This window comes from Maniola jurtina, chromosome 10 (genome assembly GCF_905333055.1).
Source record: "Maniola jurtina chromosome 10, ilManJurt1.1, whole genome shotgun sequence".
In the NCBI taxonomy this organism is placed as follows: Eukaryota; Metazoa; Arthropoda; class Insecta; order Lepidoptera; family Nymphalidae; genus Maniola; species Maniola jurtina.
In genome coordinates this window covers 14,620,087-14,635,669 of record NC_060038.1, presented here as the reverse complement: position 1 = coordinate 14,635,669, position 15,583 = coordinate 14,620,087, and the positions used below count along the sequence as shown (strand labels likewise).

The 15,583-nt window shown below is 41.4% G+C and overlaps 2 protein-coding genes across 2 annotated transcripts; one reads left to right on the top strand and one right to left on the bottom strand.

Annotated features, from left to right (window-relative positions):
• Window positions 1-2,009: 2,009 nt before the first annotated feature.
• Window positions 2,010-8,408, top strand: LOC123868740 (xylulose kinase). Its single transcript, XM_045911328.1, has 11 exons — window positions 2,010-2,207; window positions 2,961-3,043; window positions 3,599-3,746; window positions 4,199-4,375; window positions 4,957-5,190; window positions 5,326-5,482; window positions 5,926-6,183; window positions 6,441-6,614; window positions 6,885-6,982; window positions 7,468-7,552; window positions 7,831-8,408. Exons 1-11 carry the CDS (start codon window positions 2,151-2,153, stop codon window positions 7,944-7,946), a joined length of 1,587 nt encoding a protein of 528 aa, XP_045767284.1. The 5' UTR covers window positions 2,010-2,150; the 3' UTR covers window positions 7,947-8,408.
• A 911-nt stretch (window positions 8,409-9,319) lies between these two features.
• LOC123868729 (splicing factor 3A subunit 1) lies at window positions 9,320-15,181 on the bottom strand. Its single transcript, XM_045911304.1, has 8 exons — window positions 14,912-15,181; window positions 13,859-14,023; window positions 12,086-13,197; window positions 11,650-11,841; window positions 11,063-11,221; window positions 10,669-10,887; window positions 10,216-10,371; window positions 9,320-10,003 (listed from the first exon to the last, which is right to left on the bottom strand). Exons 1-8 carry the CDS (start codon window positions 15,027-15,029, stop codon window positions 9,902-9,904), a joined length of 2,223 nt encoding a protein of 740 aa, XP_045767260.1. The 5' UTR covers window positions 15,030-15,181; the 3' UTR covers window positions 9,320-9,901.
• Between the last annotated feature and the right edge of the window lie 402 nt (window positions 15,182-15,583).

Sequence of the window (15,583 nt, the reverse complement as noted above, 5' to 3'; positions counted from 1 at the left end):
GTACTAACTACGGTAAACATTTTCAGCAAATATAATGCAGTAATGTATCTATGCCTTGAAGAGCGTTTTATTTTTAACCGATTACATACTCTTTGCCGATTTTCAAAAAGGATCTCTGTGCTACATCGGGCGAACCTGCGGGCCAACTTATTGCACTTTACTGTCAAAGCTCTTCGTTCTCTCTCGATAATAATCTATCCAAGACCTCAGCCTTTAGCGTCTGTAGGTACCTACATAGAAATCCTTGTCAATTTCGGTGGTAGGTAGGTACCTACCTAACTACTTCCCTAATTATTATTTAACTCGCCAAGTTATTACAGTGACAGAAGTTGTAACCTTGATTTTGCTTATCAGTGACGGCAAACAACAAACATTACTGATTATTATCAGTAGGTATCTTATTATATAAATTAATAAAGACCAATGACTTTCTAAGCAAGGACATCGCACTGGCGCGCATAACAAGGGACCAAGTAAGTGTGCTTATACTCGGTGTAAGCACACTTTCTTCATTAGTCGCATGTTGACTGCTAAGCTGTCAACATGCCTAAATGCGCGATCAAAAAGTGCCGAAATAATACGTTAACGACGCAGAAAAGAGATGGTGTGACTTACCACCGGTAAGTTAATTTTATTTACGTAAGATAACATGCGAAAAAGTGTAAAATACTTAGTAAAACCATTGAAAACACTAGAAACATCTAAAATTATTTACAATGTTCCCATTCCTTTCTCTCACGCACATCGGAAAGAGACAGGTGGAAGGGCGCGTCACGAATGTCGGAAAAACAAAACTGTGGAGTAGCTTTTTTTTGTTCAATGTAAAATCTATTATTGGTATATTGGTATTGTATCACATTTAATTTATTATCTTTTGACGACCTCCGGTGCGCAGTGGTAGCGCGGTGGATTTGTATGACGAGGGTCCCGGGTTCGATTCCCGGCTGGGCCGATTGAGATTTTCTTAATTGGTTTAGGTCGGCTGGTGGGAGGCCTTTGGCCGTGGCTACTTACCACTCTACCGCTAAGCGATTTAACGTTCCGGTACGATGCCATATAGAAACATCTATAACGGGTATGGATTTTACCCCACCCCTACAAGTTAGCCCGCTACTACCGTAGACTGTATCATCACTTTCCACCAGGTGTGATTGCAATCTAGGGCTTTTAATTTTTTTTTAATATAAATCATCCCACGTAAAACCATATACATATAACTAGTAGGGCGTGTGAGTTCGCGGCCCGCAAGTGGACCGCAATTTTTCTGCTCATCAAGTTGAATTTTGGGTCCTGATCATTTTTTGCCAGGAAAACAACTCTTCCATCTTTTATAATCTTCGAGATAGACACCGGCGAAATTTGTATGGCCGCCATATTGAATCCGCCATTTTGGTTTTATTTTTCAGCTCCCTGTCTATTGGATGAAGTTCTGAGTGACATTTGTTCGAGCACCCCCCACCTATCTTCAATACCCTGGCCGTGCTCCTCACCGAAATCCTCAATCATCAGCTCTATCCATATTTTTCCTGCGAATCATTTTTTGTCCTCTATACGAAACTATCGGTTAAAAAAAAAACATACAAAGAGGTGATCAAATGAGTCAGTCAGTCAGTTAGTCAGTCAGTCAGTGAATCAGCACGAGCAGATATAGTATAATAGTTATATAGTATAGATATAGTATAATAGTTTCATATTTACAAAAACGAAAAATCTCTCAAAGAAATAACAAAAATTAATAGTGCTACACTACTCCATTCCATTTTTTGTTCAAGTTTGCTTCTAAAATCACCTTATTCAGCTTCGAGTGCTTATCGATTTACATTGCGGCTTAATCACTGAGGTTAGTTTACAGGACTTGAATGTTAGCGGGAATGTATAAATGGAGCAGTTGAAGCTACATAAGGTGAATTTAGAAACGTGTGCCATGTTTGGGCTCTTTTGTTGTATGCCGTGATGTGTCCATGCTTAGAAAGTCATTGATAAAGACGGATAACTTGAAATCGCGCTATAATTTAATTAATAAACGACATTCAGTCACGAGATAGTGATACGATAGAAACCGGTGCGCCTGTTTCCGAACGAACAGTGTCATCATCTACCGGCAGCTGTGAGCTGTCAAAAATCAAAATATTAAGAAAAACTGTGATAAAATGCTTGACGAAACTCGAAAAAAAACTTTTTTGGGATTTGATTTTAGCACTCAAAGGGTAGGCAATTAATTTAAAATACTATACAAGACAGTGTTAAAACAAAGAAATGAATAAATAATTTAAACAGCTCGCAACTTTATTTTATAACAAAAGAAAAACATAACTTAATTTAAACTTTAGTTTTGTTGATTTTTGGCACAGTGAAATGTTGACAAAGTGTTTGCGAAGTATTTTACGATATGTAAACAAGAAATAAGAATCCCTTGGGATTTTTATCTGAAGGAACCAGTAGCCATATCTATGAAAACCCAGTAAGATAGATTTTATGATGATGCCGTAAAAGATAAAATTATACTTAAAAGTGAAAGTGAGTGATTCAATGTGAAAATACTGGTCTAAATTCGTGTAACGCTGAATTATAAATTAGACACATATTCTGCAGTTTCATTGTGCTCACAACTTTCTATAAATTGAACTATATAAATTGTTAATGATGAAATAAGCAGTTACCAATACTGTCTGATAAGATAGTGTTTTTAATTAAGTACCTACTTATAATTCAATTTATGTACGCAGTGTAATGTATACTTCAATGTCTTACTTAATATTATATGATGTCTGCAACTTCATACCCCTAAATTTTGGTTATTTAAAAATTGTCTGAGAACTTTACCAGAATAAAAAGTAGTGTATAGTCACCTTCAGGATGCAAGCTACCTCTGTATAAAATTTCGTCAAAATTGGTTAAAAAGATGGCTGTGAATTGTGAATGTGATGGCTAGTTAATTTATATTTGAATTTAATTTACAGTTAAAAGCGGTGGTCATAGATGAAGACTATGTTGTCCAACAAGAAGCTGATGTTGACTTTGATGTCGAATTACCAGAATTTAGGTAAGTATATTACTGGACGGATTAAGTTGAAATTTGGTTCACATATGAATTTTTGTGACCCAAACACAGACATGGTTTCAGATGAGTGAGTGAAAAGAAGGAGGATACAAGCTATGTCTGTACCTAGTAAAAGACACTTTCATGGACATGGACATCCTTTGGGAAATTTTTCCATTTTTTATGACAGAAATCAAATCCATTTAAACAACCAATATAGTTGTTTATATTTGGAATAAATAATTGCCCAAGGATGTGGTTATGTCAAGCTCTGTTAACCAGTTCAAGAATAGATTGCACAAACATTTGGAAAACTCGAAGCACATCGATATAGAGGCATCACCGATATCACCCTCTAATATAAATAATAAATATAATGATAAAAATTAGCCTATGTCCTCAAGGTGCAAGCTATCTCTATACTAAATTTCATCAAAATCCATTGAATAGATTGGCTATGAAAACCTAGTGGCCGACACTTTAGCATTTATATTAGCATGGATCAGAATTAGGATCACATAGCTGTTTTATCAGTCTTAGAGTAGTGTATGGTCACAGGACAGCGGGCGGGGTGCTCCGCGGGGAGCACGGCGAGGTGACGGCGCCGCCGCTGTTGTGGGTGAAAGCCCTGGACATGGTGATGGACAAACTCATTGTGGCTGGTGTAGAATTTGCTAACGTCGAAGCCTTGTCAGGGGCTGCTCAGGTATTATGCTACATTTGAAACCACATGTTCAAGTTAGTGGCATATCTATTTATAAGTATAACTGCTACTATACTACAATGTGGACTACACAAATTTCAAACTATGTATTTCAAAATCCTTTCTTAGCAGATATCTATGTCCAATCCATCCAGTAGTTTGAGCTGTGCATTTATAGATCACTCAGTCAGTTTTTGCTTTTATGTATTTGGATAATGGTTCTAGCACAGCTTCAGAATTCTTTTTAGTTGAATATTATTTGCCTGTGAACTTGTAAAAGTCTAATTGAATAAAAATATTTTGAATTTGAATTTGTTACTTTGTATGGAGTTTCAGTTTTTCTGTAGACCAATCATATTCTGCAGTCTTGCAATGAGATTGACTAACAATTAAGCTATAAAAAATTACCTAATATTTTTACTTTCATACTGTTTCAAAATAATGTTGTATTTCAGCAACACGGCTCAGTGTGGTGGGCGAAGGGTGCAGAGGACAGGTTAGCCAACCTATCATCAGAGCAGTTCCTGCACTCGCAGCTAGCATCAGCATTTGTGGTGGACTCCCCCGTGTGGATGGACTGCAGCACCTCTGCCGATTGCCGCGCTTTGGAGGAGGCTGTGGGCGGTGCTGAGGTGAGGGAAACCCATCATTAGTGTCCTTGGAAAATGACGCACACCTCTGACACTCCATAGAATTTCATTGATTTAATTATGTATACTACTACCGGGACATCGGCCTGTCCGCACACGATTTGTGTGTGGGGATAATGGTAAAGGTGAGGTCTGAATGAAGCCAATCGTGTTGGACAAAGATAGTGCTCTATGCAAACAAACAGCCTCTCTCTCTCCTTAGCGCGCCAAGCGCTGTCGCGTCGCGCGAGCAGGTTCATTAATATGGACCTGCCCGGCTAGCATGGGCAGTAGATAAAAATTATATCCCCGATTATATCCACTGATTTCTATGACATCAGTGGATATAATCAGGGGATATAATTTTTATCTACTGCCCATGCTAGCCGGGCTGGGATGGGTCAACTGTGACAAAAAATGAAGAATATCACTTACGATAGCTACAACGTAAATTAAAGTGTAACTCTATTTGAATAAGTCTCTTTTTGCAATAACGCGCATTGATGTGTTACTATTACTAGGCCACACCTACACCCATTCTGAATTGTATGTCTGTTTCTTTACAATTCTTTTATTTGGGTCAGGAACTAGCAAGGATAACCGGCTCTCGAGCGTACGAGCGTTTCACGGGCCCGCAAATCCGCAAGCTGCACCGCACGCGGCTCCGCGCGTACAGCGCCACGGAGAGGATCTCGCTGGTGTCCTCCTTCGCGTGCTCGCTGTTCGCGGGCAAAGTGGCGCCCCTCGACTTGTCCGACGGATCTGGCATGAATCTCCTCGATATACACCATAAGACATGGTGCGAAGAAGCTTTAAAGGTGAGCTGTATTCATTGATAGGTACAGACATTCTATTTCACGAAGACTGTAATGAAGTGTGTGACTGTGACGCTGTAAAGAAAGTAGAATAGGTACAATAAAGAAAGTATTTTCAAGTTAAAAAGTGAATTTCAGGCGTGCGGGGACGAGACGCTAGCAGACAAGCTCGGCGCGCCGGTACCCAGTGCCTCAGTGGTGGGCACGATATCGGACTACTACGTGCAACGTTATGGGTTCAAACCCGACTGCAAAGTCGTCGCCTTCACCGGCGACAACTGCTCTGCGCTCGCTGGTAAGTGGAACTTTGAATGTTTCAGATTTGTACTCTCAATAGAACAGCTCGTTTTAAATTGCAGTGAGAAAAAGTTTAATTTTTTGAACCAAAATTGAAACGGTTACTAATAGGGAAATGAAAATGTATGTGTGTTACTTAATATAATTATGTATTATGTATAGCCTAAGTGATTTAACTAATCGCGATTGATTTTTTGTTGCCCGTTGAAGAGTTTCGCGTACTACGTCTCGTAAATTATTCATAAATGAAACCTGACAGTACAATCTGATTCCTAAATAAAAATAATTAATCCTTTTAACCACATGTATATTTCTAACTACTGACGCGACATGACTGCGGAAATATTATGCGTGTAAGATACACACAGTGAGCGTACTATTTATAAGGAAATGCAAAAGTATGTGTTGCACATGTACATGTGACAATGGCTATCACTGTAGGGCTCCGCCTGCGCGCTGGCTGGGTGGGGCTGAGCCTGGGCACGAGCGACACCTTGCTGCTGGGTCTGCAGAGCCCTGCGGCGCCGTCCGCGGGGCACGTGCTCGTGGGGCCCACCAGCGCCCCCTACATGGCGCTGCTGTGCTTCGCAAACGGCTCGCTCACGCGGCAGGCTCACCGGGACCGCCTGGCGGGGCCGAGCTGGGGCGCCTTCGACGACCTGCTGCGAGCCACCGTCAGAGGCAACATGGGCTATATGGGTGAGTCTCATGGGATCACGCAATACAGTGTCGCAAACATTTCTAACATCATGTAGCAAATTATTTGTATACACCAAAAAGCAACTCATTCCTAGGCTTTCATATAATTTAAATAATCCTTTATATTGTAATAGGATTTTTCAAAAAAAATATGTTTTATGGAAACTGAACTTGTTGCGAGACATCTCCGAAATGTCTTCTGGGAGCTTTTTGTAAAACATTTCAGGCTTTAACTTAGCTTGGCTGATTTTGTTTAGGTATTTACTACGACACGGCAGAAATAGTGCCGCGAGCCAAACCCTTGCGTCGACTAGTGGACGCTAACGGTCGACCGGTAGAAAAGCTTGCTTCACAGTTTGAAGCAAGAGCTTTGCTAGAAGGCCAGGCGCTCGCCAGGAGGGCGCACGCTGAGGACATGGGATTCACACTAGGTGAGTACTTTTACAGTTGGTTTCAAGTAATAAGATCCCTTATTATGGCCATAGAGCTCTGTCTGAACTCTCTCCACGAAAACGTTCGCTTTCTTGTTTCTAATATGCACTTCCTACTAACCCTACTACTAATGTTGAACTTCGAGAATGTTTTTGAATAGAAATATTTTTATTTAAATGAACTTTTACAAATGTTTTTCGGATTTCGGATTTTTTTTCGGGTTTTTCGGTTGGGAACACCCTTTGCTCAATCAATGTGTCGTGTCGCAGAGGCCGGGTCGCGTGTGGTGGCGACGGGCGGCGCGTCCGTCAACACGGCCCTTCTGCAGATCTTTGCCGACGTGTTCAACACACCCGTCTACGTGCAGGTATCAACACTTTACACTGATCTATAACCTTCGGGGTACACTGCTAGATTGCAGTAGAGCCGAGTTTCATGGTGTCGCTTCATGTTTGTGGCAAACTACATACAGCAAGCATCGGGAAACACCACATAGTACAGTACCCGGCAGCAAATATTGTACAACGACCTTTTGAAAGAGATAGCGATTTTGTAGAGCGTTGTCTCTGTCATTGAGACCGACAAAACGTCACAGGAATGAGTGAGAGAGACAACGCTATATGACGAAAGCTCTTTCTAAAGGTCGATGTACAATATTTTTTGCCGGCTACTGTTACTTCTTTTTATACATGTGTTTGGCTATGGTTTGACTTGCAGCTAATCGGATGGAACGACAAGCATTGGCAACATATGCAAACAGCCATCAACACGCATGTTTTTCCAATATTAGTCTGGCAAGTGCTTTATTTCCGGCCTGGATAGTAATGTGCTATTTGTTTCTGTATTGACTAGGACTCGCACGCCAATGCCGCCTTGCTGGGCGCCGCGGTCCGCGCCGCCGAAGTGTGGAGTGAGCATACTGGAATTTCACTTAACGGTTAGTATTTCTTCAGTCTGTCATTTCGCCAAGGCAAGGTAGAGACCGATTTTCGAGTTTTGGTATCTATCCTACTCAAGATACAGTCTAGTTTTGGACTCAATATTTTCAACAAAATAAGTTTTGGGGATTCTATCTACTCTATATTGAGTCGAAAACTGCCGACAAATAACTTTTACTACTACGTTTCATCTTGCAAGGGTCTATGCCTGCCATATGGGTTACTCCTTAGCAACGTTGTATATGGAGACTGATAAATGTATTTTTGTTGATCTCAGGCTCTGAGCCGACGGTGTCGCCGGTGGCGAAGCCCTACCCCGACGCGGAGCGCATCTACGCGCCCATGCTCAGGCGATACAGAGACATGCTCAAAGACATTCCTGCGCTACACTAGTTACAGAGTACATTGGATTACATGTATGGAACGGCTACACAGTTCACGACAGTTAGGGAACTTCTAACAAAGCGTCGAAGCTTTGACGTCACTGGCAGGCGTCAAATGTTTAGCACATTTGACGCAAGTAGCATACAAGCAGCTTTATTTTTCTTTGATTTTCTAATATTTGATATCGTCCAAAGGATCAAACCGAGAGTCGTTCACTTGGGCGGCTATTCCATACAAAATTGTGTTCCATTTCACTGACCTCTATGAATACAAGTACGCCTGACTTGCTATTGCCGATCTGTATTTGAAGAAACTTGATTATCGCCTTTTGGCGCTGATACCAGCAGCATCATTTAACTGCCTAACTTTTATGTTACCAAATGACTAACTTAGATTAATTTAAAAAATAAAATTTATATACTTACTAGAAATTTTATCTTATAAGAGGCACTTAAATCTCGCAAAGAAAAACTTATTCCAAGATTCATGAAGACCAGTCATGAATCTTGGAAAGAGTATTTCGATGAAAGATCAAAGGAGAAGGGTATATGGTATAAAACTATCCAGCCACAGCCACCTACTTTGTCGTGGATTGACAATAGTTCCTTAAATAGACAGGATATGACTCTCATGATGCGTCTTCGTTCGGGGCACATTCCATTGAATAAATTTGCATATCTTATGAAAAAAGTTAACTCGCCTAATTGTAGTGTTTGCAATATACCAGAAGATGTTGTCCATATTTCAATGGAATGTGCCCGAAATGAGGAACATAGAAGAAGACTTTTTAGATATACCGCCACCAATTCTGTCGGCTTTATTAATACTGCGTTGGCCTACCCGCTCTCGGCGGAGGCCATGCAATTGTTACGGTTGGTTAGGACTGGCATCGAGAAAAGACAACAATAATTACTTCTGTCTTTTCTCTCGATGCCAGTCCTATTCCTTCTCTCATATATTAGAGCTATATAGAGAGGCATATTCGCCCAGCGAATAATCTCGTAAAATAAAGATTTAAAAAAAAAAAAAAAAAAAAAAAAAAAACTTATTTATATAATAAACATTCCATAGATTAAGTATATTAAAATTATGCATTTTTGTTACACATTTACTAATTATTAAGTTTTTGTTTTGTTATTTCTTTTTAAAGATCTTGATTTACTGAGATTAATTTATTTTATTGGTTTTTATATTATACTTAAAAGCTGGTGCTCTCATCTTTTGCTTTAGGCAAATTATTTCATATTTACATTCCACATAGAATAGGCAAATAAATTATATTTTACACGCATATTTGTTAATGATTTTACACGTTTTTAATAAAACATGCTTTTTAAACAAGTCGTTTTATTTACACTCTTTTAGGAATAAATGAAACATGATTTTAGGATAAATCATTTATTTATACCATATTTCTTACAAAATAAATCATCTTAAACATGGTAGCAGAAAGTGTAATAATGGGCAAACAAATTTTACTTCATTCTACCAAATTCTATCTATACTATTTGAATGTCTATATACATGCAAGGCCAAAGAAAAATATGCAAAATGGGAGGGTTTTTTGGGTTTTATGCTCTGACATAAACCGAGTTACATGACACTAATTGTTATTTTTTATTCATTATAGGTAAGTGCTTGACCACAATCACGCCTGATGGAAAGTGATAATGTGGCCTAAGATGGGACGCGTTTAGAAGATGCCTACTTATTCACTCTTATTTTAAAGATACCCAGATTGTAATTGGTAGGAAACAGATTGTGGAAGATTAATCCAAACCTTAGCTATGCGTATGAGGAATGATGGAAGGATAATAATTCCATAAGGATGGAAACTCGCCTGACGTCTTGCAATTCGGTGGTAAAATGGTGAAGGGGGACAAGATTGAAGAGTTCCTGTGCACACTTTCTGGAATATATCACCGATAAGCCGGCGACCTTACGCGGTGAACAAGACTTCAGCTCTACTTCTTCCGCCCACCGCGCTCCTTCACTTGCAGCTGCAGCAGGGCGCCGGGCGGCACGTTGTAGTACGCCAAGGTGTTGGTGTCTTTGAAGAACAACCCCTGCAACACATGACAACAATCATTCATATCATAAGCGATCTAATGACCCATGGAGGGTTCGAATCCTGCCGGTTCCGCAAATATTTGATCTTTTGGTGCCAGTCATGACTAAAATTTAGTCTTTATTCATTTGCCGTCTTTCTTCAGCAATATTAAAAAAAAGATGCAGATATTCTAAATTCAGTTTAGAGAATCGAAATCGACGCCCTTACCTCGTATTGCAGCTTCTGTTTGGCCGTGGGCATGTTGGTGGCGCGTTGCACGATGTTCTTGAGTTCGGACACGGAAGTCGCGAGGGAAAGGGATAGCTGCAGTGTTCGGCCATCCAGTCGCCAGTCCGCGCGATCCGGCAGAGATGGTAACACCACCTGGTAGACAAATTATTAAATAAATATAATGCCGCGCACAGTAGCTCGTTACACAACATTATTACAACAATCATTATTACACTCGCAATTGTTGTCATTGGCTAAATTGATGGTATTCTAGTTGCAACAATGCATTGTAGCCAATAGTGACGAGCGTCAGGTGATTGCGATCGTAACAGTGTAGCTGTCATTCTACCACAATCGAGCTGCCGCAATAAAGTGATTGATTGCTTGCTTCAAAAAAAATTTCGTCACTGCGATTCAGGATGGATTGACGAGAGGTTGAAGGCCACATACCTGCAGTGGCGCTACGCCGGGGTGTGCCGCGAGCCAGGCCTTCTCGGGCTCCAGCGCGTCCTCGGTGCGCGCCCTCTTGGACGCGGGCTCGTCGTCCTCCGGCGGAGGGGGCAGCGGCACGCCCGCCACGCCGCCCGGCACCCCCGCCACCCCGAACCCGAAGGGGGCTCCCACAGGCGTCGGTATCAGAGGGGGCCTCGGCGCCATGGGGGGTATTACCTTCAAAAACCATCACAAGATTTTTTTATTGTGTGATAAGCTTGCGTCAATAGATAAATATCAATATATAGAGTGAGGTTTCATATATATAGTTTAATATTGTTTTCTAATTTCATTTCTTTTTTTAATTTCATACTTGATCTTAGGGGAAAAATCTTTATGTTAAAATGCTCACCATGAGCGGCGGTATGGGCTGCAAAAGCACCGGCTGCGGCTGAGGTGCAGCGCGCGGCGGCGCGGGCGGCGCGCGCGGCATGTTGGAGCCGCGGCCAGAGGGCAGCACCGGCTTCGGCCCGATCTTCTCCTTCTCTTCATCTGGCAGCAGACCTTTGACCTAGGAAATGGCTGATTTTAGACATCCATAACTAATAATAAAATTGTGGCATTCTATTATTCTCTAAAATTATGTTCCAAACTTAGAAACTTACAAATAACCAGTTCTTCATCATCAATGAGTCACCACATATTATGGTTGTAGGTCTTTCTTGCTCTTCTTCTTCATCCTATTCCTTGGAGCTATGCAAGTTCTTGAATACCTTGTAGCACTTCAACCGTCTCTGATCTATTAGGATCACCACCACTTTTATAATTCCTTGTCAACACTTGTGGCCGCCAGCACTTTTCTGACTGGAATAAGAGTAGCATCCTCAGGATATACCATGTGTTTCCCTAGGTGGATGCTACATTTATAATTAGAGCGGGCAGTAGTATCCGAGGCTTGACAGACTCCTGGCACATTCTGCAGATGAGCAAAGGCCATACCTTGTGTATCTGCTGGATCTGGTCCTCCAGGGTGATGTGCGCCCTGGCAGCGCGCGTGGCGGCCTCCACGCTGGACGTGTGTCCGTCCCACGTCACGCGCTCGTCGCGACGCTTCTCCTCCTCGCCGATCTTCTTACCGATGGCCGTCTCTTCGTCGCCCACGCCGAAAATGTCCGTACGACGCTCGGCGAGCTGCAGACAAAGTACCATTACTATAGAATTTTTGGGCAATGTTATTGGCCTAATTTTTGTACATGCCTGACCTACACATAATACTCAGATTACTAAGATTCAGATTTCAGACAACAACAGAATTTTTTGGATAATTAATCTGACCTACTTTACTGACTCCCACTAAACTTAGCCAATGGAAACTGTACAGAATTACTTTAAGTAAAAAGTCACAATGAAAAATTAATAAAATTAACTAGCAGACCTGTTTCAGCGAGGCTTCAATAGCAGCGCCTGGAGCGAGTGCCTCGTCGCGGTCGGACCTCTCCGCCGCGGCGCGGTCCCGCTGCTCCAACCAGCGAGGGTCCAGCAGCCCTATCCTTACGTGATCCGCGACCTTATTAGCTGGGATCTTCTCTCCAGTGATCGGAGACACGAGCCATTCCTCGCTCGCAGGGGTCTGCTGAGGCCGCGCGCGTTTAGGATCGTACTTCTTAACGACCACGCGATCTGGTCGAGGCGGCAACGGTGCTTCCTCGCTAGGTATCCTCGGCGGTTCTGGAGGGCCTTCGTCCTCAGACGACGAGCTATCTTCCTCCATATCCTGAACACGATTATCGTCAGGTCTTTGCTGTTGTTGAGTCCTATCCTCCATCTCAGCTAGATCTTCATCCGAATCCGACTCAGTATCAGACTCCAATTGCATTTCTGTATCATCTTCTTCATTTGCTTGTACAATATCCTCTCCACGCTCTTGAGCTAGCACTCTTGCGCCAACCTCTAAAGGCGTCGTCGGCGGCGGGAAATCACCCGGTTCCCCTGCAGGGTAGTCTACTGTCTCCACAACTACAAAGTCGTGCCAATCGATAGACGCATACGCCAGCCTTTCCTTCTCGATCCTCGCCTCATCAGCAGCCTTGCGCCTCGCCTGGTGAGAGTGCCACGCTGCTCTGCTCCGAGCTTGTTCTAGAACACCGCTGCGTATTTCTCCACTCAATTTCGAGACTAATTCTTTTGGTGGAAGCAAAACTTTCGTGTACTGTTCCAAAAGTCGCGTGAAGTATTGAAACAAAGAGTGCTGTGGGCGCAGGAAATCAAATTGATGGTTTCGTTCTTCTTTTTTCATTAGATCAGTTAAGAATTGTCGTCCATTCCTAGCCACGAATTGAGCGGTTAGTTTGACGATGTCGAGCTCTAGTGCTGATATGGATGGGGGGTCGGCGATGAACTCGAACTCCGGCGGGGGGTCGCGAGGGGGAGGGGGCTCTATGGGAGCTGCAGCTTTAAGGAGTTCCTGCTGTCTGGCAGCTTGTGCCGGCGCTAGGCCGGGCCGCTGCAGCGGAGGCCCAGCCGGGCTGGGGACAATTGTATCTGTTCCTGCCAAACATTGGACAATTAAAACTGTATACAGTGATTGCAAAGCAGTAGTCTAATCTGGTGTAACAATAAGGCAATCTGTGCATGTCATACACTAAGGACTAAATACACATGCCTTGTGTACAGATTGGACTACTTATTTTGCATGCTATACTGCGCGTCGAAAGAATAATACCTTCTCTAGTTAAAACAAGATATCTATAAAACCTTTTTTTTAATTCAGATACAAGATAGCCCTTAATTGCAATATCACGTAGTCATAAGCGATGATGCAGCCTAAGATGGAAGTGGGCTAGCTTGGTAGGTGTTAGGCCATTTTTATTAAACCCATACTGCATATATCTTATTGGTTTCTACATACTATCGTAGCAGAACTTTAAATCGCTAGGCAGCACAGCTTTGCAAAATGAACTTGATTTAATTTGCTGCTACAGTGGTAACTAGCCATGGCCGTAGCCTCCCACCAGACTAGACCAGAGACAATATAGAAATTATAAATTCTCATATTGCCCCCTTCTGTAATCGAACCCGGAAGCTCCCACTTATAAGACCACAGTGCTCACCACTGCCCCTTGGAGGTCGTCATATTGATAGTGTAACAGGCCCCTTTGACATAAATTAAACTAAAGAAATCTTCAAAATATCCACTTCTTCAACTTACCTTTCCCTTCTCTGATCTCCTTGACCTTATGCTGATAGTATGCATGGTAGGGGTCCCCAGAGTTGAGGAAGTTGAACTTTGGGTTGCCGAGTTCATTCTGCCGAATGCGAGCCTCAAACTCTGGCCCGTTGCGAGCTACGAAGCTCGCTGTCTTGTCAACAATATCTATGTGCAACAGTTAAGGAAATCTATTCCAGTAAAATACAGATTATGAAAAAATACAGACAAATGTGAGTTGCACTTGCACATGAAAAGTTCTATATCATTATACAAGAAATAAAACTTAATTTTTTTGTGATGTAACCACAAATTCATGGTTTATGGTTTTATTTCTTCTCTTGTGCTATAAGACATTACTACCTACCAAATTTCATGATTCTAGGTATATACTTATTGTATTCTATTTAAAATCTTAGTTGCATCTGAACAATACAGTAAGTTTATATTTTGGATTTTAGCATGCTGTAAGACAGAATTTGTCTTAACACAGATTTTTAATTTTTGGTATAAATCTAATCTAACTAACCTTAAATCTAACAATATTGATCTATTCAACCAATAAGTATTGACTAAAGTAACATTATTATCATCTCAACCCTTTGACAGCTAATTAAGCAAAAATTTCCTCTCAGAATGAGATGGTTTAGGCTATAATCCACCACACTTATCAAATACTTTGCAAACTTCATATCTTTTAAAAACAATAAAGATTGGAAAGACAGAATCCATCATGTTTATTTTTTGTGCTAAGCATCAATAGTCCAGCGTGTTGGATTTTAACCAATAACGCTCACAAATTTCAGTCCATCTTCTTAACTACTGTACTGTTGAGGCTTCTTATTTGTCTTAACCTAGAGCTTAGTAAAGTAAATAAAGTAAGTTAACATTCTTTTATTATAAATATTTACTTTATTTTGTACTAAAATTATCTTGTAATTACAGACGTCGTTATGAATAATGTTCTAAGAGTTGGTGCGCAAGTTGTGACTTTTGGTTTAGTATTTACTCAAGTATTTTTCTCAAATTACCTACGTTGTGAAATTTAAAGGATACTTCTGACTTCTGGTGGTGGGTATATGATGCCAATAACTGGCGGCGGAGGCGCTTGGGGCTCCTCCGGCACATCGTCGAGAGTTTGCCCCGGAGGGGCCATCACATCGATGGAAGGCATTATAGCCTTTCAATTTACTACCGACTAACAACACGTAATTTAATTTTCACACCAATTGCATCAAAATTCCTAATGAATTAGCGAAAATCGATGAAAACAGAAAGAACGCGAAATCAAACTCTAAATCACAAATGTCAAATTTAGGTTAGATATTTGACGTTGACATTGACAGACCCACAGATGAATAACCTAAGCAAATAACCAAAACAATGACAATTTATTATCAATAGTCCAATGAATAGTCCGTTAGTAAAAAGGCGCCTCGCACCGCACGCATCTCGGGTCACGTGAGTAAGTGAACCAGGGCCGGGCGACCCAGCCGGCCGGCGTGGTCACCAAAAAATTGTTGAGCTACAATGGTTTCTCCTTTTACCAAAGTTTGCCTGGTGGAGATTGCTCTGAGCAATAAGGCCGCCTTTGCATATAATTATTTTAGTTTCTTTAATTTGTCTTGGTTATTTCAAGTTATGTGTGCAATAAAGTTTCTTAGCTATCTATTATTAACAATCATCATCATCATCATCATGATCAACGCATCGCCGCCCCACTATTGC

What these genes read in the sequence shown, in the direction of transcription:
- LOC123868740 (XM_045911328.1), top strand. Translation starts at nt 2,151, where the DNA reads ATGCTTGACGAAACTCGAAAAAAAACTTTTTTGGGATTTGATTTTAGC. An exon ending in CCTTGTCAGGGGCTGCTCAG is followed by an intron (nt 3,747 to 4,198) that starts GTATTATGCTAC and finishes GTTGTATTTCAG; the next exon opens with CAACACGGCTCAGTGTGGTG. An exon ending in CAACTGCTCTGCGCTCGCTG is followed by an intron (nt 5,483 to 5,925) that starts GTAAGTGGAACT and finishes CTATCACTGTAG; the next exon opens with GGCTCCGCCTGCGCGCTGGC.
- LOC123868729 (XM_045911304.1), bottom strand. Translation starts at nt 15,029, where the DNA reads ATGCCTTCCATCGATGTGATGGCCCCTCCGGGGCAAACTCTCGACGAT. An exon ending in AGATCCAGCAGATACACAAG is followed by an intron (nt 11,222 to 11,649) that starts GTATGGCCTTTG and finishes GCCATTTCCTAG; the next exon opens with GTCAAAGGTCTGCTGCCAGA. An exon ending in AACAGAAGCTGCAATACGAG is followed by an intron (nt 10,004 to 10,215) that starts GTAAGGGCGTCG and finishes CATGTGTTGCAG; the next exon opens with GGGTTGTTCTTCAAAGACAC.